Source organism: Mya arenaria, chromosome 4 (assembly GCF_026914265.1).
Source record: "Mya arenaria isolate MELC-2E11 chromosome 4, ASM2691426v1".
Lineage (NCBI taxonomy): Eukaryota > Metazoa > Mollusca > Bivalvia > Myida > Myidae > Mya > Mya arenaria.
The window spans coordinates 26,751,418-26,778,323 of NC_069125.1; the positions used below are offsets into that span (position 1 = coordinate 26,751,418).

The window sequence follows — 26,906 nt, forward strand, 5'->3', positions numbered from 1 at the left end:
TTACAGTTAATACACAGTCAATATCATGCGATCTGAAATTGAAAGGCTCGTACGGGAAAGAAGTGCCAAACGCGCTGTAATTTCTAGCACTGCACATGAATTTGAGTGAATAAATGTGATATGTATTAACTTTTAAATATAATGAGCATGTTATTAAGGTAAATGCCATATCGAAGCTCATATCAGTTATTTAATGAGCATTTGTTTTGTCATGAAACAGTTTTATTGTCCATTGATGGAGAAATACTGATATTTGCTATTAAAGGCTCAGTGGCGGTATACTGCATAAATGATTAAGGGGATTGAGGGTCCTCATAAAATAATTATTTTGGCTAATTTTATTCTTGACCTTTACGTTAAAAGTTAACCTTAGGTCACATCTTTAGGCGCTTCCCATAAAGAAAATATGTTTTGCTAAATTGAGATTAAAGCGGTGTAATTGGTGTAATTTTTGCATAATTAAATCATTATGTCTATTATATTGACATGAACAGTTTGCTTTCGGTGCGCACCTTTGGGCGTTCACCGTCTTCCTTGGAGGTCTAAATTATGCTGCTTAAATGATTAAAGGCGGTTGGGTGTAGTCTCATAAGATTTGCTTTTGAAGTTTTACGGGCAGATCCTGGATTTGACGTTAGAGGGGGCATACCTTACGGGTACACCTTGAGGCGTGCGCCGTTTTCCCTGGAAACCCAAAATATGCTGCATAAATGATTTAGGGTTTTTAGAGTCCTCCAACAGTAATATTTTGGCTTATTTCAGTCTTGAACTATACACTTATGTGTACTTAGTATTTGCTTATTCATATAGACATGAACAGTAAACCCATACACACGGTTATTTTCTTTTTATTTTGATAAATTGGTAGCTCCAGTACCGTATTATTGGAAGACGGTTGGAAAAGAAATTTGAAAAACAGACCAGGCAGGGCGAATAAGGCGAAGTGTGGGCATGACATTACCTTTCCAGAATTTATACAGTATGTGATTAAAACGTTGAATAATGGAAAAAGTGATCCTCATTGGAGTAGAATGGAAACCCTGTGCAATCCATGTGAAATAAAGTATAAGTTCACTGGAAAATTGGAAAAAAAATACCAGACTCTTTTAATATATAAGAAATTGAAGATGAACACGATGGCTGAGTTTTTATATACTAACGGTAGTGAGTCATATAGTGACGATGCAATTTTAGACAAAGTAAGGCAATCATTCAAATTTAAACCACAATATATTTCGTGTATAAACTTTCAAGAAGCGGTTTCTAGAAGTTGGAAAACCCTTCAAATGAGAGGTATTATTGGCGATGACTCTCCACCAAAAGATATTGATGAACAATCGTTGTGAAAAGAATTGTTTGAAAGCGCCAAACGATCGAAACTGGAATCCACAAAAGAGACTCGAAGGAAAATGAAAAAGGACAGTTACCGAAAAAACTGGGCAGAATTATATAAGCATTTCTGATATAGAAGAGCTAAGGCATTTGTACGCGCGAGATTTTAAGATTTTCGGGTACAACGATACACCCGAAGATGTGTTCCAAGGAAGATCGCAAAACCTTGTCAAAATATGAAAGTCGATTCACAATAATCAAATGGTATAAATGCCATTACAAGTATTACATTTTTTGACAACTGTAAACACATCAACCATTGTCGGACACGGCTAATGACACACATCTCGGCCAACTTTGTAGAAATCCGGTAAAGCGAAAGTGCCTATAGAGTTATATATGGAAAATATGGTCAAACAGTTCTCACGAATAGTCTTTCAACATATCAACTCACTTCCTACATATATGTTAGGATAATTCTTGCCCTTGAATGATGGTTTTGTTTTAATTGTGTGTTATTTCTACATTTTGGTCCTTTTGAAGGGTTTTGTTTGTAAATATTACTTTGCTATTTAAAGTTATTCATAGACATCCGATCGCTTAGCTTCCAGCGGATTACGATGCAGATTTTTTTTCTCTTTCAAATGCACTTTTGCAATTTTTTTTTTATCTTTTTTGGAACTTTTTAAACGTTTATTTAATTTGTTGAAAATTGATGCCCAGAGATCATGTACTCAAATGTACGATATTAGGTTTATTGCCCATCCCGCAGCATATTATTTTTAGCTCGACAATTCTAAGAATAAGGAGGGCTATACTACTCGCCCCGGCGTCGGCGTCCGGTTAAAGTTTTAGGGCAAGTTGGGATTTTTCACTTATAAATCTAATACCCTTCATTCAATTGACTTAATACTTCACACAGTTGTTCAGGGCCATCACATAATGAGGTTAGATAACTCCATATTATCATTTATACAAATTATGGCCCCTGATTGACTATGGAACTTAGGTTAAAGGTTTAGGGCAGGTTGGGATATTTATTAATAACGTCTATGCCGTTCGTTCAATTGACTTACTACTTCAAACAGTTGTTCAGGGCCATCACACAATGAGGATACATAACTCCATATTATCCTTAATACAAGTTATGGCCACTGATTAACTTAGGTCAAGTTTTAGGGCAGGTTAAAGTTTTAAGGCAAGTTGGGATTTTTTCACTTATAAGTTCAATACCCTTCATTCAATTGACTTAATACTTCACACAATTGTTGAGGGCCATCACATAATGAGGTTATGTAACATATTATCCTTTATACAAATTATGGCCCCCTGATTGACTATGGAACTTAGGTTCAAGTTTTAGGGCAGGTTGGGATATTTATTGATAACTTCTATACCCTTCATTCAATTGACTTAATACTTCAAACAATTGTTCAGGATCAATTTTAATAAAAAAACTTCTATACCCATCATTCGATGCAATTAATACTTCGCGCAATTAATGACGACCATCTAACAATAAGGTCACATGACTCTATTTTAACCATAAATACAAATTATGACCCTTGATTGTTTTCTTTTAATTTCGTTTGACAAGCACATTTTATATTCCTAACCAAATATTCATAAAAGGGAAGACAAGTTATTTGAATGACTTGCGTCATTGTTCGGGCGGGCTGTTGGGAGGGCAGTGTCAAAGTCACCTTATGTATAGAATAATTTTAGCTAGGTTTGACATAAAGAGACAAAACTTGGTATATATACAAAGAGTTTATGGAGGACTTTTATTGGAATGCGTTTGATGCCCCTAGGATCAAGGTCAAGGTTACTATTAATAGAAAAAGGGTTGGTATTGAATAACTTAAGTAAGGGTCTACATACTGTGACCAAACTTGGTATAGAGGAAAAAATTAGACCTTTCCTGAGATAGTGTTTTGGTCTACGTCAAGGTCACTGTTGCTAAAAATAGAAATATGGTAATTATGGATTAACTCAAGTAAGGGTTGGCATAGTGTGACCAGACCTGGTATATAGGACAAGTTTATGCAGAGCTTTCATTGGATTGCCTTTGGCCCCCTGGGGTCAAGGTCACTGTTACTAAAAATAGATTACTGTTTTAGTTATGGTTGACATACTTTGACCAAACTTGATATGTAGGAAGAGTTTATGGAGGACTTTCATCGGATTGTGTTTGGGACCCTTATGATCAAGGTCACTGTAACAAAAATAGAAGAAAGCAGATGAAACTGAATCTCTTCTGACAATCATCAAAAAGCCCGGTTTTGTCACATCGGGGTTCTTGATTACTTTTTAATTTGATTTTTATTGCGTTTGACTGGCACTTAATACATCATTGTTTTCACTTCTAAGTCAAAGCGGCGTAGTCGAGCGCGTTGTCTTACGACAGATCTTGTTATATAAATGATACTATTTATTTGATGTGTTGTTGACATGTTTGCGGTCTTATACAAACGTGTATAATACTATAGTTGTTTACTCTTATTACTTTATAATAATTACGACTCAAATGAAATCAACAACATTTTAAAAGAATGTTAACTCTTCAGTTTCACGCTGACTACACAACTGGTCCCTGACAACATAGTGACTAATTCATTCAAAATTTATCAACGGTAAAAATGGTCATTATCCAACATATATGACCTCGAAAATGATAATGGCATTATATGCAAGAAAGAGTTTTCTTACTTGATTTATTAAGTATTTACGATGGTCGAGTATCAATGAATAAAGACTTAATACAAAACATCATGCAGTTGCTGAATAATGAAGTCGTTACCTTAAGAACCTTTACCAGAATTTCAAAGTTGAATAATAAGAGCCATCAATTGCATTTTATGCATAATAGAGTTATCTTTCTTGATTATCAACCATAAGTATAGTGGATGGTTGAGTTTCTTTGTCAATGGTTTCAATGTAATACACCAAGTTGTTGCTGAGTGATTATAGTATGTGTGCTCACATGCAAAACCTTAACCAGAAGTTTTATGTCAAATGATAAAGGGTGTTAATTTGCATTAAATGCATAAGAGTTATCTTACTTGATGAATTGAGTAGATTGAATGGACAAATGTCTAAAGTTTCAATGCAATACATGATGTAAAGCCTCAAAAATACATCATGCAGTTGCTGAGATATTAACTGATGTGTGCTTACATGTTTTGTGAGAATACTTTTCTGTCAAAATGTTTAGTAACTAAGAAGTTGTCCCATGCAATGGTCTGTGTGGGAGCCTTCAATATAATAGAACTCAAGGAAATCCCTTTTCATCGTTTCTCAATTTTTATTCACTAGCTGGAAAACAAACATATATTTAGCACACAAAATCGAACATCCACAGTGATTCAGTATACAGTGAAATATTCTCTTAGGTGGTCCTAACAACACGGCTGCCAATCAAGACTGATGAAAACAAGTCACAAGTAAAACGACAAAGTTATAGAAAAAACAAGGAATTACAAAAGTACAAATTACAACATATTTAAAGACATTACCAAGAGGTATGCACAAAGAGCATAAGTTGTCATTTGATAAAGAATCCATTTAGGATTACCAAACGATATTGGATCAAAGGTAGTGGGGATCAAATGAAGCCAAATAATATTATGGACCCACAAAATTATTTCAAAATGTAATAAATTATTAGACCCACAAAATTATTTCAAAATGTAATAAATTATTAGACAAGTATTGTTATGAAAACAGTCTAGAAACAGATTATAATTCATAAATAATAAAATATGCATGTTGCATTTTATTCATATTTCCAAAATTAAAAAAAATCTTGTTTAACAGTTTTTCTTATAGAATTATGTCAAAAAGGCACATGAAAATACATGCAAAACCTAAACCAGGATGTCTTAATTGAATTTTAAAGGTCCGTAGTTTGCATTATTTTCAAGATAGAGTTATGTCACTTGATTAATTAAGTAGGTTGGATAGTTGGAAAAACTTGTATTCAGTTCCAGTGCAAAAAAAGAAGCATTTGCTGAGATGTTGACTTAAATGTACATGCATGCAAAACATTAACAAGAGTAGTAAAGCTCTCCTTAATTTTCAAATAGTTGAGCAATAAATTGTACAGTTCGGTGTTGGTATTTATTCATATAAAGGTATGGAATGACTAAATAAAAGCAAAATTTGAAAACAATGCCACCAAAATGAACTCATAAAGGGGAACCCTTTAAGGTCACCTAGTGGCATTTAGTTACGCAACGTTTCTTGACTTGTCGAATTTGTATAAAGTCTATGTGTTGATGATTAGTTTATTGAGTTTCTGACCAATTATGCTTGTTTTTTCTACTCATCATTGACTTATTTGTCTACAGAAACTCTTAGATAAAATGGTCAAGTTTTTAAATTTAAGGGCCATAACTTGAATGAATAATTACAATGCAAACAGGCTGGTTGTCGAAAGCTTTCAAGACAATACGCCCATTTATATTATCACAACATTTGTTAAAGAACGGATATGTAAGAGAGCGGACAACATGATTATGGGGAAAGTTTTATTTAAGAGCCATAACAATATACATGCAGTGTGTAGAATGCTACTAAAATATACATTTGATCGACCTAGGTCAATACTGTATGCCCATAAACATTTCAACATATTTTAGTAAGTGAGAAAGCAGAAACAGAGAATAATGTGCATTTTTGAAACAATGTCCATATCGCAGAGTGAGTGGTGCGATCCGATTGTGTATAATGCCCATACACGAGTAGTACAATACATGAAAGTGGGACACCAAAGAAGAGGTCGATTGACAAAAGGCAAAAGTGGTCAGTTATTAGAGGTGCAAAATTACTTAGTTCATTTCTGCACAAACTATATTAATTGTATATTTCTACATTATGTACCTGTATGAGCCTTCAGCACAGCCAGAGCAGCAGTGGCTTTTTTCGGCCACATTCCACTCCTGTAAAAGTATACATTTGTCCACCTACTCAGGAAAAAAATCCCCCTTTTTTTAAAGGCCTAGTTTAAGCCTTCTATAAGTGACCACCCCCACTCAAATTGGTGTACAGTACAAAACCTCTGTTGATCGGTCTTAATCTAATTGCCTGGTGCCATCGTATCAGATCTCTGATCTGAGTATCTTGCTGTGCAGTTTTGGATGTTTTATTATGGAAATGGACCCTAAATGGCCCTGAGCCAATAAACAAATAAACAGGATATTGGCCTCTACTGTGACACCAGTACAATTAGCAGGAGATGCACAGCAGGGGATTATCATGCCAAACATTCCCAACGCTTCTCTGTGGTTTTCAGTCGATAAGGGGCGTAACTCATCACTAAATTAACCATATCTTTGAAACTACAATGCCAATACCGTCAACAGCGATTCCTGTGAATTATTATATAATATAAAACTTCAAAGAATAAAAATTGCCAAACATGGAGTCTGTCCATACAATACTTTATTTGAGCTTGCTAGCAATGTGGTCGGTCCGCAAATACGTGACTTATTTGAGTTTGCTGGCAGAGACCTATGTGGTCTGCCACAAGGAGACCCATTTGAGCTTGCTTGCAGGGACCTATGTGGTCCGTTAAAATGAGACCCATTTGAAGTTGCTTGCAGGGACCTATGTGGTCCGTTTAAACGAGACCCATATGAGCTTGCTTGCAGGGACCTATGTGGTTCGTTAAAACGAGACCCATATGAGCTTGCTTACAAGGACCTATGTGATTCGTTAAAATGAAACCCATTTGAAGTTGCTTGCAGGGACCTATGTGGTCCGTTTAAACGAGACCCATTTGAAGTTGCTTGCAGGGACCTATGTGGTCCGTTAAAACGAGACCCATTTGAAGTTGCTTGCAGGGACCTATGTGGTCCGTTTAAACGAGACCCATTTGAAGTTGCTTGCAGGGACCTATGTGGTCCGTTAAAACGAGACCCATTTGAAGTTGCTTGCAGGGACCTATGTGGTCCGTTAAAACGAGACCCATTTGAGCTTGCTTGCAGGGACCAATGTGGTCCGTTAAAACGAAACCCATTTGAGCTTGCTTGCAGTGACCTATGTGGTCCGTTAAAACAAGACCCATTTGAGCTTGCTTGCAGGGAGTATGACCTATGAATTTGATAAGTGATATGTCTACTGTCGTTGTAATTATGCGTATCAAAGTTTCGGTTAAAATAAATATTACATTTATTTACCAAAGATGCCGCCAGCAACTTTGGCTATCACAAATACCTTTAATCTTTTCTCTAAAAAAGAGACATCACATGCTAAAAGGACTTAAAATGTCAGTAAATAACTTGAACTTGAACTCAACCGCCAATGAGGACAATAACAACATAAACAAGAGGTTAGAAGGTTTTTCCTGAATACTTCTAGAAATCCTGTAATATAAGCCTAAATCGGTACATCTTTAACACTATCAGTTGACCCTGCCTGGCTATACAAACCAGTTGACTCAATAAGGCACCACAAAACCCAATCCAGGTAATCCGAAGTATTAAACTCATAAACCCTACCCTCAATCCATTTCGTCTTAACATCACTTAGCACTTTCAGAACACTGTCTTTTTCAAATACAATACCTTCAATGCAACCTTTCAGCTGAAGAAAATACTGGGCATCAATTTCTGGACAGTGTACAGTAGTGAGCTCTACATTGCATATTCTACCCTTTCCAACTGTCAATGACACATTAAGGACACTTTCATCACTGTCTGAAGCTGTGTATGTAAAGGTTCGTTGTATGGTAAAATGAGGAGTTTTGCCGTAAATCCAGCCCCAGGTCATCAATTCTTCAGCATGCTTGGTCACACCAGGAAACATAATCTCATCCAGGGGGTTCACATTAGTTATGTTTAGGTTCTGCAAAAAAACAATAACAGGTTAATATAAGTGATCTTTAGGTTCTGCTTAAATCAGGTTTGCACAAGTGATGTTTAGGTGGTTCTCATTAGTGATGTTTCGGTTCAGCCAAAAAAACAGCTTAAATAATCTTTTTGGAAATCTGTCTGATATTCATACTAAATACTCGCCATCCTTTTAAACAGAATCTACTCGTACTAAATGCTCTTCATCCTTTTAAAAAGAATCCACTCGTACTAAATACTCTCCATCCATTTAAATGGAGTTCACTCAATCTAAATATTTGCCATCCATTTAAACAGAATCCACTCGTACTAAATGTTCTCCATCATTTAAAACAGAATCCACTCGTACTAAATGCCCTCCATCCATTTAAATAGAATTCACTCGTACTAAATGCTCTCCATCTATTTAATTAGAATCCACTCATACTAAATTATTTCAGCCCATTTACATAGAATCCACTTATACTAAATACTCTCCATCCATTTAAATAAAACCACTCGTACTAAAATAAATGCTCTCCATTACCTACACCTATATAATAAATACATTTGATAGGTTAAGATTTCTTGACTTTACAGAACACATCGTCGGATACCCCCAATACACACTATGCTATGCTTCATTGTGTATCGTGGGCATTTTGGCTAAGAAAATCTCGTAATCATGAACAATAAATGAGGCAGTTTTATTGGTTCCGCAAAGTACAAAATGCTTTACAGTTGAAAAATATTCTGGCGAATGCCCGAGTTGAACCGGGTCCGCCTTCTCAGTGCAATAAAATTTGGCAGCAGTCAAGACCACATGGCCACGAAAGCTACTGACACTGTATAGTTATTGAACAATATTTGTGTGTAACATGCGAATTCATTGGAAGAAGTCTTTTTTTCTTGCCTCATGCATATTCATTAAAATGAGATTTTGTCAGTCAAATGTCCCACAGTATGTATGAAATGTAACAGAAGAAAGTACCGTGATTGCCGACAATGCACAGAACAATACATTCATATTTTATTCAGGTGAAAAAGAAAATTACAAAAGAATTTAGGTATGTATATATTTAAATCAACACACAGAGACGTTTTTGGCAGATGACATCATGAAAATCTTTATAGAAGAAGTTGACATCATTCTAAGCATGTACATTTGTTCAAACATGATTGGTCAAAACAAGCATATATAATCATCAAAGGTTATTTCATATATACAGTATTTTATTTCATACTTGTTATGTAACGTAGATATTCCTACTTTATAAGAGACCGGCTAGTACTTATTTCTTTTAATTCAATCTTCAAAAGAAACAAACAAATTAGGCCAATAAAAATTTATTGCTAGATTTTCATCCATTTTTTTTAAATGGGGGCTGGGGGGTAACATTTTATTCTTTTTACTTTTCTTAGATGACTGTTGCATCATTAAATATGTGTTTATGCTCTTTCTTGTTACATAAGGGACCATGTATATACATGTGTTTCTAGACAAACCAAGTTAATAACAATTCTAGTTTTTTACATGTGAATGTTAAACATCAACACCCTTGGTATAAATAAGTGCCATTCCCAGACAGTACTGAACTAATAAGCAAATACAGACGGTGAGACCCTAGTTCAACAGTTGTATTTGAGTCAATAAAGTAAAGGGGCAGCAGAAAAAGAGCGGGTGAGCGGGGATGAAAATCTAGCAATTAATTGAAGTCACCTTAACTAAAATATACTAGCAAGAACACTGGGGAGCCAACTACAAAACATATATGTTGTTTTTCGAATCAAACTGAAAAACTTAACAAATATTAAGTCAAAGTTATGAGCCATGCGGGATGTATTGTCTTTAGCACCATATGTACCAAATTTCATTCAAATTGAAAAACTTAACAAATACTAAGTTGAAGTTATGGGCCTTGCAGTATGTACATGTACTGTCGTTAGCACCATATGTACCAGATTTCATTTGAATATTTTTAAGATGTGTTTTGAGTTGATGCCCTAGGCAGAGTTTTGACGACAATTCCAAAACTATGACAATACCTTCACTTTTCTTCAAGCTAGAAATGTTAAGTACCTGTCTGTCCTTGATGTAGGCTTCCGAGATTACGTGAACAACAGAGTCAAAGTCTACGTTCGGCTGGTGGTCTGAGAGATTGCCTACTGGTGCAGGCGTACTTTTAGTGGCTTTACTGGACACACCTTCCTGTAGGAGAAAATAAGAATAACCGCAAAAAAGATGGTTTGGTAGGGTTTCATCCTTTTCAAAAAAGGAAGGGTAGGTAGGCTTAAAAAAAAAGGAATTTATTAGGCTTTATTTAAGAACGTTATTTTCACCATTGGAGAATGGTGTTAAAGTTATCTTCTGTATAAAGCTTTCAAGGTTTTAAACTATATATTAAAACACACTTAAAAAAGAAGAAGAAAAAACAAGGTTACTTGCATGTGCATATTGTCTCTGGGAACATGTATACCAAGTTTCATTTAAAAAATCTTGAATTTGTTTTTAAGCTATGGTCAAGGTTATGGTGTTAACAACATGACTATGCCGACAGCACAAAGGTTATGATAGCTCAACGTTTTCTCTTAAAGATGCACTCTTCTCCAAAATAAGATGTACCACAATAAAGGATAAAATATATTGGAACCAATAGTTCTTATGAAGGATACCATTTACATTTGGAAGAAAGGTGCAGATACCCTGTATTTTTACCTTATGAGACAATAGCTGATCACTGTAAATCTTTTAGGACCCACCAGTCATTTAATATGTGAGCATTTTCAGCTATTAAATACACAGTAAAAATTTTGTTATCAGTAATTAATATAATCCATAAATGCGTTATTTAGTAAGTAGTTTAAGGTTTATCACTGAAAAATGATGTTTGTTATACATGTGTATGTATTAAGGAGCAGAAAACAAAGTTTACCATGTTTGAATGCAGAATACTGCTCATACGAATTCTGTCAGCTTTGCATAGAAGGGTGAAGTGGTGATATGACTTGTCCCTGGACAATTTTGAAGCTGTGCCTGAAACCTATTAAAGAAAAATAAATTCAGATTAACTTGGGTTGTTCAACATTAACAATAAACCGATTTATTTTCCTATGGCCTCAATTTCATAAATGAAAATGGTTTAATGTGATTTTCGTAATGATAATTCCTATCCAAAGTATAAAAACTCTTAAATAAATTAATATTACGCAATTAATTGTAAACCAAAAATAGTGAGCTAAGCTTAATCCTGTTATAAGGGACTTAAAACATTTCGAGAAATCGGGGGCCTGGAAAACAGAAATGATTTGTATCAATATGCATGGGGGCAATTATGTTGATATGGTCTTTAAATGTATGACACATGCGTTGCCCCTTTTGAATGTGTTTTAATAAAGTCTAATAGCTAGTAATTGGTAATTCATACTGTAATTAACAAAACATTCGCCTTGTTAAAGCTGCACTCTCACAGATTGACCTTTTTGATAACTTTTTATTTTATGTCACATAATGAGCATGATGATAGAGATGTAAGAATAATGAAATTTTCCAAACAATTGAGATCTGATCTATTGTGATCCTATACAACTCAATTGAAAGCATTGGAACCGAAACCAGCTGATTCTGAGACAAATAAACAACACAAACACAACAAAAAACTGTTAATCTGCGAGAGCCCAGGAGTAAGAGTAAAATTGTTCAATAATTCTTGTCACCATTACATCCTTATGGTTTATAAATCTGCAACATGACAAAACTGAAAAATCTTCATATAAGAATAAATGCAGTACTCATATGTCATATTCACAGGTTATCGAAATAAAAAGAGAAACAGCGATGATCTGAAGATGACAACAAGTTAACAAAAGAACAAGACAAATAGAGATGATCTGAAGATGAAAATAGTTATCAAAAAAAGGAAGAAATAGCGATAATCTTAAGATGAAAACAAGTTATCAAAACAGAAAGAGAAAGTGATGATCTAAAGATTGAAACTAAATTAATTTCCATGAATTAACTATTTTTGATATATCATAATACTGTTGAAATAAATAGCTATGTTATTACAAATACTTACCATCTTAAATATTTACCTTGTTTTTGTTATAGATAAGTATATCCTCTCTGTCATTTATGCTCAGTGGGATGGCCCACTTGTCTGCCAGCGCGTCGACCACAGACTGCAGGTTTGCACGTCTGTTGTACAGGGAACGGTCAGTAATGAATGAGACGTTGACATTACCATCATCATGGTAAACTGCTCCACCTGAAAATTTTAATGATCATTCTACACAGATTATTACTAACATTTAATACATAAAAAAGGTAACTATACATTTTTGTTAAACACTATCTAGATTTATAAGTAACTGGTGATCAAGTTATACAAAATAAATACACATATCAATTTGAAATAAATATGTTAACATATTGAACACTGATTAATTTAAAAAATAAAGTAAAACAGGCATTGTTTAATTATCAGCAAACTTAAGAATTTGTATGGAATAGCACTGGTGCTAAAAACTAAATTGTAAATCATTAAAATGTAATTATTCCAATTTATACATGTCTAAAATATATTACATGTAGAACATGTAGCACTAAAATCAATACACATTGACACATAAAATTATCCCCATATAAGAATTAGACATATAAGGTAAATATATATTGATAAGCTTCTCGCAGGAGGAGTTGACCATCCTCACAACGTTGTTCAAGTGAAACAATTAATCCTTTTTTGTAAATATTTTTTATGTAATTCTGATACAAGACAACTGAATTGTAAACTGGTTTAAATTACAGGAAATTGCACTATTTCATATACTTAAAAAATTGCCAGTAGGAGGTCAAACTGTTCCAAAACCCTCCCCTACCGACTAGCCTTATGAAATTTCTTGCGGAAACCCTGCTGTATCTTTTATTATGTGTTCTAATATGTAAAATATGACGGTAATAACGTGTTTTATATAACCCATGTTGGATGACTTCTCCATATATGGCGCGACTTCATAGTGGTAGGAGTTTGTGTTGGTACAACTTCTCTGGTAATGAATTCATTTGAATAAAATTGACCTTTTTATTAAATTCATCACCACATTTTTCATCATACCTCCGCTTTTTCTCCTGGCCACCTTAACACTAAACAGCTCACAATATGGCACATTGCACTCCACCCAGGGATTCTGATGTCGGCCAATCACCACACAGGGTGAATCCCTCCACATCAACAGAACAGACTCCTGCTTTAAGTTAGTGTTTTCAAACAGCCAGTCTTCCAAGGCCAGGTTGTGGTAAATGTTCAGAGAGGTTGATACAATCACACTATGGTTGACAAGGTTTCTAGTAGTAACAATATTTATACATTTCCCAGCTTGGTTAAGCCTATTCAATTTCAGGATTTGTCTCAAAAACATTGTTAGATAAGGAACAAGATGTTTTACTTTCTCGGATAGTTTTTTATACCACAAAAATTACTTAAGACTCTCCTTCCCTCATTAACCTTTGGTCAAGTATTTGACTAAGTGATGCTTTATTTGAAACTGATCAAATTTGTCCCCGGGTTCCGGACACGCTAGAAAACACCAATTACTAAAAAGACAATGCCTTTCAAAAGGTGCGAAATCACAAAAAGAACGAACGTTAAGGGTACGATTAGTTCAACGAACGTTTAATATTTCTATATAAGAATTGTACGGCTAGATATGTGGTCCAAATTGTATGTCTACGTCTTTTTTTAAAATTGACTGACTTACGCAACAGTACTTTCTTTTATATAAAAGACGAAAAACTAATATAATTTCTTAATTGTATAGTCTTGGTCCCTGAGCGCTTTCATAAAAGGTTTTAACGGGCGATACTATTTCCCGGTCTCTCACCGTATTATCCGGTCTCATCCGGTCTCCTAATTCCCGGTCCCTTTAGGTTATGAAATAATTTATGGCTTCAGACAACGATTTGTGTTTACCGATGTTTGATAAACAAAATCAAATTTTATTTGCTTTCAACTGGAGTAAACATTGAAACAAATCATTTTCGAATTCATTCGATTTTAAGATGATATTTATTTAGCTTTATAAAGACTGGCTAGTTTTAAGACTATTTTTGGCGAAAATAAAAATATTTTGAGCAAAAATAAGCAAAAACATGTATTTTTATTATTCATTGTTTATATTCAATGTCTTAGATATTTACACTTCATACGCAATGAAACTGAACACTATATAATTTGATAGTTTGTATCAAGAAAATAAGACTTGGCGAGAATAATTGTTTAGCGAAAATAAGATATTAGGAAATATGTCAGACAAAAGGCGAGAATAAAACATTTTGCATAAATATTGGAAAACATATAAAAATAGAGAACCGCTTAATGGTTCGAAATAAAATTGCCTTAAGTATTATTCATATATTGTAGTAATTTTACCTATTTTACTTCCGATTTCTAAATCTGACTATTTTTGATCTGCGGAATAAATTTATAATCACGAATGTCCGTTTCATGTGTTCCACATTTACTACTAAATTTATTAACTTTGAGTGTAGTCCATAAAGAAGATAAACCAATCTTCTACGCAGTGATCTCCCCTGACAAGCAGAATAGATATCTGCCACCATGAGCGAGAATAGCTGGAATTATTTTAATAAAGAAACGAAATTTATCTTTTTTGAGATACGTTTTTAAAGTGACATTTCTATTCCGAATCAGTACAAACACATATATAACGAAAATAAATTTTATGTGATAAACCTTAAACTACTTACTAAACAATGCACTTTTGGAAAATATTAATTACTGATAACAAGATTATGACCATGTATTTACCTGCCGGAAACGCAAAAATATTAAATGATTGGTTAATGCTAAAATATTTACTCTGATCTACTATCCTTTCAAATGGTAGAAATACCGTGCTTCCTGCACCTTTCTTTAAAAAAAACTTGGCATCCCTCATAAGAACCATTGTTTTTGACATTTATTCAACCTTTTTGGTATTTTAAAACAATTGTATTATTTATAGTAATTCTATTTGGGAGTAACAGAGAGTGCATCTTTAATAATATTCTAGTTATTCAAGGTGAATGGAGGTTGAAATACGAAAATACTTTTAAAATCAAAGATGTATCACGTGATAAATTTCCATGGTCATTTGATTTGCATGGTTGCAGTGGTTATTGTACTGTAAGGTAAATAACGCTGTGTGGATTTTGCAAATAAAGATATGATACCTCACATACACACACGCACGCACGCACGCACGCACGCACGCACGCTCACACCAACACCCGCATCCTATAGACTTTCATTTACCATAAAAAAAACGTGCATTTCAGGTTATTGGTAGCACAAAACTAGCACAAACTATTACATTTCTTCAAAGGCTTTAATTCATTAAAGGGGCAATTTTATTTTGTAATAAGGTCACAGTTTGTATTGTTCTATGTGTTTTGGGCACACATTTATGAGTTTGAATGTGTCAATACTGAAAATTGTCAACTCCGTTACAAAGATTGTTTTTGCTTTAACTGTGGTACATAGATGAGATTTGTTTTGAATATCAACTCATACTGTATATTTTATTACATTTTTGTAATTGCTGCGGAAGAAGTAAAAAGTATCACATTTTTTTAATAAACTGTGCCGGGAACATTACAAAAAACAAAAAATCCTCAATTTAGCACCAGTTGACTTTGTAAAGAAAAGAAAAAGTTTTCTCAATTATCTGGTTGGTTCCAACGTTTATACCCTGTATAGTGTTGCAGTTGAGTAACATATAGCTTGTGCAGCTGAGATTGCCATACTTTTTATATATATTTTTTTTATTTTACATAATGTAACGGAAATGACATTGCGTAATAGAATTGACACCATGTAACGGAGTTGACATTTCACATGAAGACATTAGCTAAATAACAAATCTAATAAATCATCTGGATACAATTATCATTTATTTATTTATTTATAATTTAGACAGTAGATTTCGTACGAGTGAATTAACAATACATATATACACATTTAGAAATGTTTTCTAAGATGTATTTACTAGCAAAAACTAATATTTAACAAATTCAGTTCAAGCGTCAACGTACTTAAGATATATAGTAAACGCTTGAACTTAAACATACATATGTATGGGAATCCTTTAAAAAGTCCTTGCAACATTAAGTTACCATTCCAAACAGACATTTTATGCTCTTATAACTATTTTGTGATTTAACAAACTTTTGAGTTATTTTCATTCTATCCTCAATTTATGTGTTACTGATAAAGATAACGGGAACATTTAAATGAAAAGTACAAGTTAAATTAAGCTAAAACCCAACTGATGCTAAAGCATAATTAATGAACCAGTCTCACAATCATAACGTGCCGAAGATATTTAATGGGGCTATACACCATATGATATGATATGATTGCAAGTTGACAAGAAAATTATCAAAAACTTGACATCGTTGTGTATGTAGGCATTGAATTTTACTTACTGATGTATCAAATTGCGCACGACACATGTGTCTTTTGCAGTTTTTGGCATTTTTCCAGTTTCGAGTAAGTTTACAAATTGTGTCAGTATATTTATCTGTACTCATAATCAGATATGAGTTAAACAGGGAAACACAGATGAGACAGCAACATGATTGTTGCGTGTATAATTTCAATCGTGTAAAATGATGTATTATCAGCCTCCTACTAGCTCGCATTGACACTTCTAGGCTTATCTTGAGGAAATACTGTATTTGCCGATTTTGGGAAAATCTGGTGTCTAGCCCCTTTAAGAGTAGCATAATTTTATCTTTGCACTTTTATTGTCTGTATATCTAACAGGGTATGATAATGATATAACATCTACTTTTATTAAAACAAATGTTTTATTTTGTTTTTTATTCTTGGTTTTATATAAATGGATGATTTTAAATGCACTGTGTAAATATACTTGTATGCAATGTACTGTCTTATTTTGATATGTAATACTCTTTTCACATTTTTGTTTTATGATATTAAATGGACTATACTGTTACAGAGAAAGCGCTTCATTATTCTGTCTCTTATCCTAGAGGTCCCGGGTTTAAGGAATGTCATTTTTTGCCAATAAACTCTGTTTTTACGTAATTTAATAACAATAAAGTATATTTATATTATTTTCCATTTTAAATTTAATTTATTTGCTTCGCGCCTTCATAACTATTGACGGGCCTCTTCAGATACATTTCTGCGCATGCGTAAGATGAAATATCTATTCTGATTGGACGTTGCCACTTCCTGGTAACAGCTTCACTAGCAACTCTGCTGGAAAACTGACAACGTACGCAAACTTATCGCTCTTCGATGTTCTGCTGAAGTCATGAGTTATGACCATATTTTTCACATGGGGAAAGGACGAAATCACTTGTAGGTACATATCTCATTGCAAGGCTACAGTTTTATGTATTAAGATTTGTATATACATGAACATTCTAAGAATTACCCAGCTCGATATCAATCCTAGTTTTTAAACGGCTGCCAGGTTGACCAAAATGAAAACAAGAAATGATATTATTTTTAAACACTTAAATAATAGTATCTTTTGCTAGGGATATATTCGCTAGCACATGTCTCTTTATTCTGTCTGAAAGAGAACACATCCTTATGTAGATATATGAAATGTAACAGTTCATTTTAAAGCCGTTGGCGTTGTGGTATCCATAAATTACATGTGATTCCGTAAGCTTAGGCCTAAAAAAATAAATTGTGTGGTTCGGGTAGATAGATAGATGGATAGATTTATTCGTGCATATATATGTCATAGTAACATGGTCCCCAAGAAAAGGTAGGGTAGGTCGGGATTTTTCTTTCTTTTTTTAGTTTGGTACAGGTTTGCTTGCTCTGTTTTTGTCCTTTTACAACAGAATTTCAGTTATATAAGGACATTGCTGAGCATCGCTGCAGTTAGGTAGTGTGTCATTGCTTATTTTGTTGTCATTCGTCACACACCTTCCGGAAGCAAAACATATTGATAATTAAATGTGACAATACTGACCTGCTTCAGCATCTCAAAAACATTTTTCTGCCATTCTCCAAGAAGTTCAGTTAGTAATAATTTATAAACTGTACAAATGGCAACAGACCCAGGTTTCAGTCCCAGTTTTAAAAAAAAGTCACATTTTGTCAGGCACCAGCCTATGTCAGAACTCCCAGTATTTTATATTTCCTTTCTATACTACTAGTATGTTTGCCCTGCTGCTATTTTATTTAAACTATTTTTTATGATTTGACAAGTGAAAAGGGTCATGCCTTGTCCTGCAGTGGTGGGTGGGGTATATAAAATTAGACCGGCATTCAATCTTATGTGTGGGTAAACTTATACTATTTTCCAGAGACATTTTGTTCCATTGTATATACCTTACTCTGAAGAGCGAAAAGTCAGAGAATTTTCCGATAAATTGTACGAACGGAATATCGTACAGCTGTTCTTCATACAAACGGGTCCATGGCCCCTTGTCGGACGTTGACATGTCATTCTTGAATACAGATCCCGGCACGAACAAAAACATTATCTCTACATCTTCGAAACTCATCTTGGATGTTATGAGCTTAAACTCCCGACGTTCTGGAGTGTTTTTTTTTTCGCAAGTCGCACCAAAAAAAACTATTTTCAAGGTAAGGTCGGGTGACCCGAACCACACAATTTATTGTTTTAGGCCTTAGTATGGTCTTTGAATGTGTTCACTTGAAAGTTTTCCACGTTTTATACTAGAACTTCCACCTCAAAATCAATATCTATGAGACCTTTAACTACAACTGACAGTTATTGTTAATCGGATTGCGGTCGAAACTAAGGCGAAGTCTGAAGGAAACACGTCATGTTGTTACAAGAAAACAGCTCAATCATAAATGTACCAGGGGACAGAGATGTTTTGTCATCTCTTCCACGAGGTATTCGGTTCATTTTCCCACGAGATAGTGCGTCCTCTGTTCCAAGAGATGTTCCCTGCAGTTTCACGACGTGTTCTGTCCTCTGTTCAACTACGTATTACGTCCTCTTTTCAACTAGTTATTCTGTTCTGTTCTCTGCTGAACCAAATAATCTGTCCTCTGTTACACGAGCTGTTCCGTCCTGTGTCACTTTATGCCACATTCTCTGCTCAACGAAGTGTTCCTTCCTCTGTTCCACGATATGTTTGGTTATATTTTTTCCGACGTTATTCGTCCTCTGTATCATGAGGTGGTCTGTCCTCTATTTAACGGGGTGTTTCCTCCTCCGTTCCACGAAGTGTTCCGTTTTCTGTTCATGAGGTGTTCTGTCCTCTGTTCACGAGCTTTTCAGTGCTCTTTTCCATGAGGTATTTCGTCCTCATTTCTTGTTTCTCGAGGTGTCTCGTTCTCTGTTCAAGGACTTGCTCTGTTCTCCGTAAAATTTTATTAGGTGTTTCGTACTCTGTTTCATGAGGTGTTCTCTGTTTCATGAGGTGCTCCCTTTTCTAATTCTTGAGGTGTTCTGTTCTCTGTTCTATGAGGTATTCTGTTCTCTGTGTCATGAGGTGTTCTGTTCTCTGTTTCATGAGGTGTTATGTCGTCTGTTTCATGAGGTGTTCCGTCCTCTGTTTCATTGATCTGTTCTCTGTTTTATGAGGTGTTCTGTTCTCTTTTTCATGAGGTGTACCGTCTTCTGTTTCATGAGGTGTTTTGTTCTCCGTTTCATAAAATGTTATGTTTCATTAGGTGTTTGGCGTATGTTTCACGAGATGTTCTGTTCTCTGTTTTATGATGTGTTTTGTTTTCTGTTTCATAAGGTGTTTTGTCCTCTGCTTCATGAGGTGTTTCGTCCTCTATTTCATGAGGTGTTTCGTCCTCTATTTCATGAGGTGTTATTTCCTCTGTTTTATGATGTGTTTTGTTTTCTGTTTCATGAGTTGTTCTGTTCTCTGTTGCATTAGTTGTTCTGTCCTCTGTTTTATGATGTGTTTTGTTTTCTGTTTCATGAGTTGTTCCGTCCTCTGTTTCATGACGTGTTCTGGTCTCTGTTTTATTAGTTGTTCCGTCAATTTTTCAAGAGGTGTTCCTTTGTTTCATGTGGTGTTCTGTTCTCTGTTTTATTAGGTGTTCCATTGTTTGTTTCATGAGGTGTTCCGTCATCTGTTTCATGAGGTGTTCCATTGTTTGTTTCATGATGTGTTCTGTCTTCTGTTACATGAGATGTTCCGCTGTGTACCTTACTGCTGTAAATGATTTCGATCCTGAACAAAACTCCAATCCCATCGCATTCAAATAAGATAATCCGTAATGAAAATAAATGCAAATCACTCAAGAAATGATTCTGATGAGTCTGCTGTTCTCGGATTTGTCTGACAACAATTGGTTTCCCAGTACGTTTTTTTCGTCAAATCTTAGAAACTACGGTGGCATAGAGGTAACACGTGTGTTCTTTTTTCTCATGGCCACGTCTTACTAGCTCGTTCCATGACTTAGTAAGCCGTGGCCACACCTTAACTATCTCGTTCCAACGACTTACATGTAGTTATCTCGTGGACCAAGACTTCCTCTTCCCATGACTATAATGTCGTGGCTAAGACAAGATAGTATGTCACGACATATTAAGTCCTCGTACGTTCTGGCCACAAGACAAAACAAAATATTCACATGTCACCTTTTAATGCTACTGTAAGAAACTGATATGTATGGGAATAAATCTATCGACCAAATCGCTGTAAGATCAGCAGTGAAACTTCATTGAAATAGTTTCATAGCACCGTATTACGAACGGTCAGTATTCAATAAGTAACGTGCTTATATTGGAAAATCGTTGCAATTAATCTGCACGCTACTAATTGTACGGTCAGAGGTCTGCCCCTATAATGAGAATGCATAAATGAGCGAAGACATAGCAAACGGATTCTGAATTAATCGATTAAATGAGTTATTGATTGATGTTTATTCAGGTTAAGCACACTTCATATAAACATGACAAAAACACACCCCATGTGCACATTATAATATGTAATACAGTACACTAAATGCCAACATTAGAATAAAGGTGCAATGCATTTGGTGATATAAAAAAATTTATCGTCATATCAGAACAACTTATCATCGAATGTTAAATTCCAAAAAACGAGCATTTAAATATTATCTATATGTTACTACTCATTTGAAGTTCAAGTGAGTTTTTCTGAATATATATATATATATATATATATATATATATATATATATTTATATATATATATATATATATATATATATATATATATATATATATATATATAATATCTTAAAGAGTAATGACTTTTGAATATTCCCGCCACAAAAACTAAAGACGGGCCTCCAAATGTTTCAACATTCTGCGTATGACAATTGAAGTAAACCGGCATCTGATTGGACGTAATTTGACACGTGATCTTTGTTGACAACCGCTTTGTTAGCGACACTGTCAAGACGCTGAATTTAAGCTCTCAATTTTTTTTAATATTTTGCCAATTTCCATGGGTTACAACGATAGATACGTTTCCAAGTTTGGCGGAAAGTACTTGTAAGTGGTTTGGATACATTTAATCAAAACACTTCTAAGGTTACGGTGGTAATTTTGTTTTATTCAGTCAAATGAGTGGCGTGGTCCATAGAACGGACCAATTTTTGATAATGTTAAAACCCAGTTAAGGTGTTGCTTCAAGGCAGATAATGTTTAATAGTGTTACATCTAATAGAGAAATAATTAATAAGTTTATATGCAGGCTATTAAAATTCAAATTAGATTCTGTTAAAATACACGTTGAATATAAAAAAATAACAGTTAAATGTAGACCACAACTAGTATGTCAGGTCTAGCATTTGTCTCGACATCGTGTTTGAACTTGGGTTGTCTTAGCTAGGACGCCATGGAATAGAAAGAAAACTGATTAAAAGTCCAGGTATTGTTATGGACTTGGTATCGGCATTGTCGCCTAAATTTAAAACCGATCCAGATATTTAAATGGCACTTTGTATATACATGTCACCAGAGACGATACGACCACGTATAGAAAGGCCCATCATTTTGAATTTAATAGTTGTTTTGTACTACTTTAATTTGCACAGACAGTTAATAAAATGATATTATACTAACATGTATATACGTCAATATATCTTTAACAGGAGGACATGACAGTAGCATGTGTACTCTTTTTCTCCTGGTCACTTCTTACTATGTTGTTCCCATGTCCATGTATGTCGAGGTCACAATTATATAATTATCTCGTTCCCACAATATATTTATCTCTTGATCATGACTTAATTATGCCATGGCCAAGACTTGCTAACTCTTTCCCAAGACTGAGTATGTTTGTGGTTAAGACGAGATAGTAAGAGTAGCCAAGACCTACCAAGTCGTGGTCAAGAGATAAAACAAAAGTCGTGTATTCACATGTTACCTCAATATGCCACTGTAAGAAGCTGATCTGGGGTACCCCCTTTGATCTGTATGGAAGTAAGCTTCACCGGCCAAATCTCTGTAAAATTCAATGCTCACCCACCCTAAAAACACTAAGTTTTTAACACAAACACTAAGACACTTAATGTCAATAACGGAGAAAAAGTTATGATATACGCTGAAATGCACCATGTCGGACTGGATTGAGTGTTTAAATTTCCGCATCCGGGGCCCCAACCCCACCCACACCACTCCCTACATCGTCAAAGTTTACCTTAATGTCAATATCATAGAAAGAGGTAATAATATACGCGCAAAATGCATCATTCCGGACTATAACTAGTGTTAAAATTTCCAACCCCACATGTAAACCTTTTCAAAAATATATAATTCGATTCTGAGGGAAGGGCGAGTTTGTGCCCGTAAGTAACCTCTCTTATATCAATACGTACCTGGAATCACCTCTAAGATCAGCAGTGAAACGCCTTTTACACTTTCATACAACAGAAATAAACAATGGACAGGCTGTATCTTTGGCAAGCCCAGTATGAAGTTTTCGTTTGAGATACAACAATCAAACATGTAGCGTCATTGTTGTTTTACAACATATACCAATGGTTTGCCTAAGGACATAGCGGCTCGTGTCCAAAATTGCAGACCCTCGTATTGTAACTCTAGAATATTTATCCGCACAGTGACTTATGGAATAGATACAGCACCAACTACCTGAATTATTGAAATTATACATGAACGCAAAGCAGGATTAACATGGATGTTACTGTTTATAAGTACAGTATTGGCATGGTCAGCGTTCAATAAGTAACGTGCTTATATTGGAGCAATTGAGCCACACGCTTCTCATTGCACTGTCAAAGGTCTGCCCTTATAATAAGACATATAAATGAGCGAATACAAAAAACGGCTTCTGATTCAAATATGGTACCATTCAATGTTCATACGTGGATCTTGATTGATTGATTGAATGAACGATTGATTGATGTTCATTCAGATTAAGAACTCTTGATATACACATGATACAAACACACTCTTTGTGCATTTCATAACATATTAAACAGTATGCAAAATGTTAACATTAGAATAAAGCGTCAATATAGTTGGCGGTATATCATCAATTCATTACCAGAACAAATTATCATAAAGTACTTAATTCCTTAATATATATTTGTATTTTAATATAATATTAAAGAATAGCACTGATTTGAAGTGCAAGTGAGGTTAACTGAATATATATATATATAAATATATATCCTAATTAATAGTACCGACATTTGAATATTCCCGCCACAAAAACTAAAGACGGGCCTCAAAATGTCTCAACGTTCTGCGCATGACAATTGAAGTAAACCGGCACATGATTGGACAGAATATGACACGTGATTGTTGTTGACAACCGCTTTGATAGCAACACTGTCAACACGCTGAATTTAAGCTTTCAAAAAGTTTGAATATTTTGCGAAATATCATGGGTTACAACGATAGAAACGTTTCCATGTTTGGCGGAAAGTACTTGTAAGGATTTGATTACATTTAATTTAAAAAAAAACACACACACAAAAGGCTACGATGGAAGTTTCGTTTTATTCACTCAAATGAGTTACTTGACATGTATGATACGTACGAACCAATTTTGTCCTCAATGCAGTTTATGTTAAAAAGGATTATACTTCGTAGCTAAATATTTTTTTTGAAATTATATGCATACTAATACAAATAGTTATAAATCTTAACAGATACTCGTGGAATATATTTCGTCGTTGTCGTAAAAAACTTGAAAATGAACTTGCTTTAATTTTAAAACCGATCCAGATATTTAAATGAAATTTTGTATATACAGGTCACAAGAGACAATACGCCCATGTATACATACCAAGGACCGTCATTTTGAATTGAATAACTTCTGGCAAAGACAATCATGATAATAATATGAATCTATTTAAATATACAATTTTAACACTCTCGAGGACATGACAGTAACATGTTGTGTTGTGAATAAACCATTTTCATGCATTATGTTTTTCATCTTCTCTTTCAGGCCCAAACGACGTCATGGCACAAGGCCATACCACCAGAGGTCTCAGCCCTACAGGCCTGTCTCTGCCTACAGACCTAACCCATACACATGGGTGAACCCAAAGTCAGTCTCCAGGCAACCTAGTGCTCACCATGAGCCTAGGCAGCCTGATTCTAGACACAGGTCTGTAGAGAGAGCCAGTCCCAAGTGGGGGGACAGATCTAGAGGTGTGGTTGAGTTCTCCCCAAGGCCATCTGTATCAAGGTCACCTATCAGGGGAACACAGAGATACAGGTCTGTGGAGAGGGACATCAGGACCACGGTCTTCAGAACCAAAACGGGATCCAAATCACCATCCAGTAGTAGCGGCAGCTCCATTGCTTCCACTGTGAACTACAGCTTTCTTAGAAAGAGGTGTAGATCATCATCTGTAGACAGCTGCAACTCTTATGCTTCTCACCCTTCTAAGAGAAGGGCTGCAAAGAGGTCCAGGTCTCCAACAAGAGGAAGCGAGAGGCCATACACCTCATTCAGTAAGAGGTCTTCTGCCATGGTCTCTAGGTCTCCCTCCCCTGAGTTCATCATCCTTGATGAATACAACAGTGAGGAGGAAGAGGTGCCACAGGCTGTTGACACACCTGAGCTGCTCGGAACTCTGTAAGTTGTTATGCTGGTTGTTATAAGTTTATTAAAAATATTATATGATAACAGTTTGATTAAATTAGGGTCACAGCTAAGCTATATTATCAATTCATTATTAATATGCTTTTAATCATCTTAATTTGTATACGCACTTCATATTCCTTCTGTCTAAAACCCAGTCTTCTCTTATTTATGCCCTTGACCTATCTTTAATTGGAAACTTCAATTGGAAGATGTTTTTATTAAATAATGTGTTTCTAGCAATAGAGATGACAAGCTTAAGCAGATGGAGTCATGGGAGGCAGAGAAATATGAAGACTTTGTGACCCCTAGAAATAAGGGAAACAAATCTAAAGGTGCAACTCTTGCTTTTGCTAATCCTAATGTCTTGCTTTCTCCTTCCTTCTCAATAACTTTTCTTAACTTTTTAACTTCTCAACTTCCTATTTTCTTCAATAACACAGATATGTACCAGATTAAATAAATACTTATACATCTATTTCAGTGATGCCTTTCTGCAACCCAGTAAAGCCTGCTGTCTTCATGGACAAGAAGCCTGCCAAGCCAGTCACTGTGGCCTTGACATGTGCTAAGTCTGGTGATTCTGAAATGACCACTGAACCTGCAAAGACCCATGAGCCTGCTGATCTGCCAGAGCTCTGGGGATACCAGTAAGCTCTGTTACTGACAATTGTTTTCATACAAAATATAATCATTTGAAGTACACACGTTTATTATTATAATTTATTGTTATTTTATTTTGACTGAGAAATCAATTTATTTAATGAAAAGTTAGAAACTGTAATAAACTTATGTAAACACTCAGATAACACTGTTGTTTTAACTTACCTTTACAACACTGTAATTTTGACCAAACAATTACTGAAAACGATTTTTAAAAAAAGTAAGAAAAAGATTTAAAAAAAACAACAACAAGAAACTCAATACAAACCAAACTTATTTTCTCATTTCAGCATGAGTGCTTCCATGCAACGTCAGATGGCTCAGTGGAAACTTGAGGCCCTGGAAGACTTTATTTCTTCCTCAAAGGGGGCCGATAAAGGGAAAGGTTGGTGTTATTGCGTTATTAATTTTGAGAAAAAAAATTGACAACAAATTAATTGCTTTCATTTTCTGCTATGACCTTACTTTTGTTATTAAAAAGTAGAAAATAGCAGGCAATTTATTACTATACTAGCGTGGGTTTATTTATTGTATGATTTGGATCAACAGAAAAAGCTTGTTAGGTGTTTTTTTGCCTTTGCTTCCCTTTACCTGTGCATATGAATAATTCGATTCAATGTATAATTGATCATTTTAGGTTTATCTGTGGTGCCTTTGGCCAACAAGAGGCCAGCACATGTCCCAGTGATGAGACAGAGCCAGTGGGAGGCCCGTCCAGGCGTCAATGCCCCTGTAGCTAACAGGAAGCGCCCTATGTTGGAGAGTGAGGCCCTTGCTGGATCCCCTTTTGCCAAGATCCACATCAACAGGAACCATCCACGGTTCCGCAACGTGTTTAAGTGGTAGAGGAGCTGGTAATGTGTATTAAGGTTTAGTTTAGTTCAGATTAAATAGTTAAAAGTTTAGTGTTATGGAGTATGGTGTGGAATGGTGTTGGTAAGTGTGTCATGTAGTTTACTGTATGATGAGTTGATTGGTGTGGTGAAGAGTTGAATGCTATGGAG

General features: G+C 34.9%; 1 protein-coding gene across 2 annotated transcripts; it reads right to left on the reverse strand.

The window, feature by feature from the left end:
* Positions 1-4,623: 4,623 nt before the first annotated feature.
* On the reverse strand, positions 4,624-14,015 carry LOC128232723 (lipoyltransferase 1, mitochondrial-like). Of its 2 annotated transcripts, none has more exons than XM_052946434.1 (6): positions 13,920-14,015; positions 13,277-13,738; positions 12,255-12,427; positions 11,096-11,203; positions 10,243-10,371; positions 4,624-8,178 (listed from the first exon to the last, which is right to left on the reverse strand). In XM_052946434.1, the coding sequence occupies exons 2-6, from the start codon at positions 13,578-13,580 to the stop codon at positions 7,711-7,713; spliced, it is 1,182 nt and encodes a 393-aa protein (XP_052802394.1). In that variant the 5' UTR covers positions 13,581-13,738; positions 13,920-14,015; the 3' UTR covers positions 4,624-7,710. The 2 variants fall into 2 exon arrangements, with proteins under 2 accessions (XP_052802394.1, XP_052802395.1); XM_052946435.1 differs by having other exon boundaries at positions 13,277-13,488; positions 13,920-13,984.
* Positions 14,016-26,906: the final 12,891 nt, after the last annotated feature.

Excerpts from the sequence above, each read along its gene's own strand:
- LOC128232723 (XM_052946434.1), bottom strand. The coding sequence starts at position 13,580 with ATGTTTTTGAGACAAATCCTGAAATTGAATAGGCTTAACCAAGCTGGG. Across the intron at positions 12,428-13,276 it reads GGCCAGGAGAAAAAGCGGAG|GTGGAGCAGTTTACCATGAT; the intron begins GTATGATGAAAA and ends TAAAATTTTCAG. Across the intron at positions 11,204-12,254 it reads TTATCTATAACAAAAACAAG|GTTTCAGGCACAGCTTCAAA; the intron begins GTAAATATTTAA and ends TTTCTTTAATAG.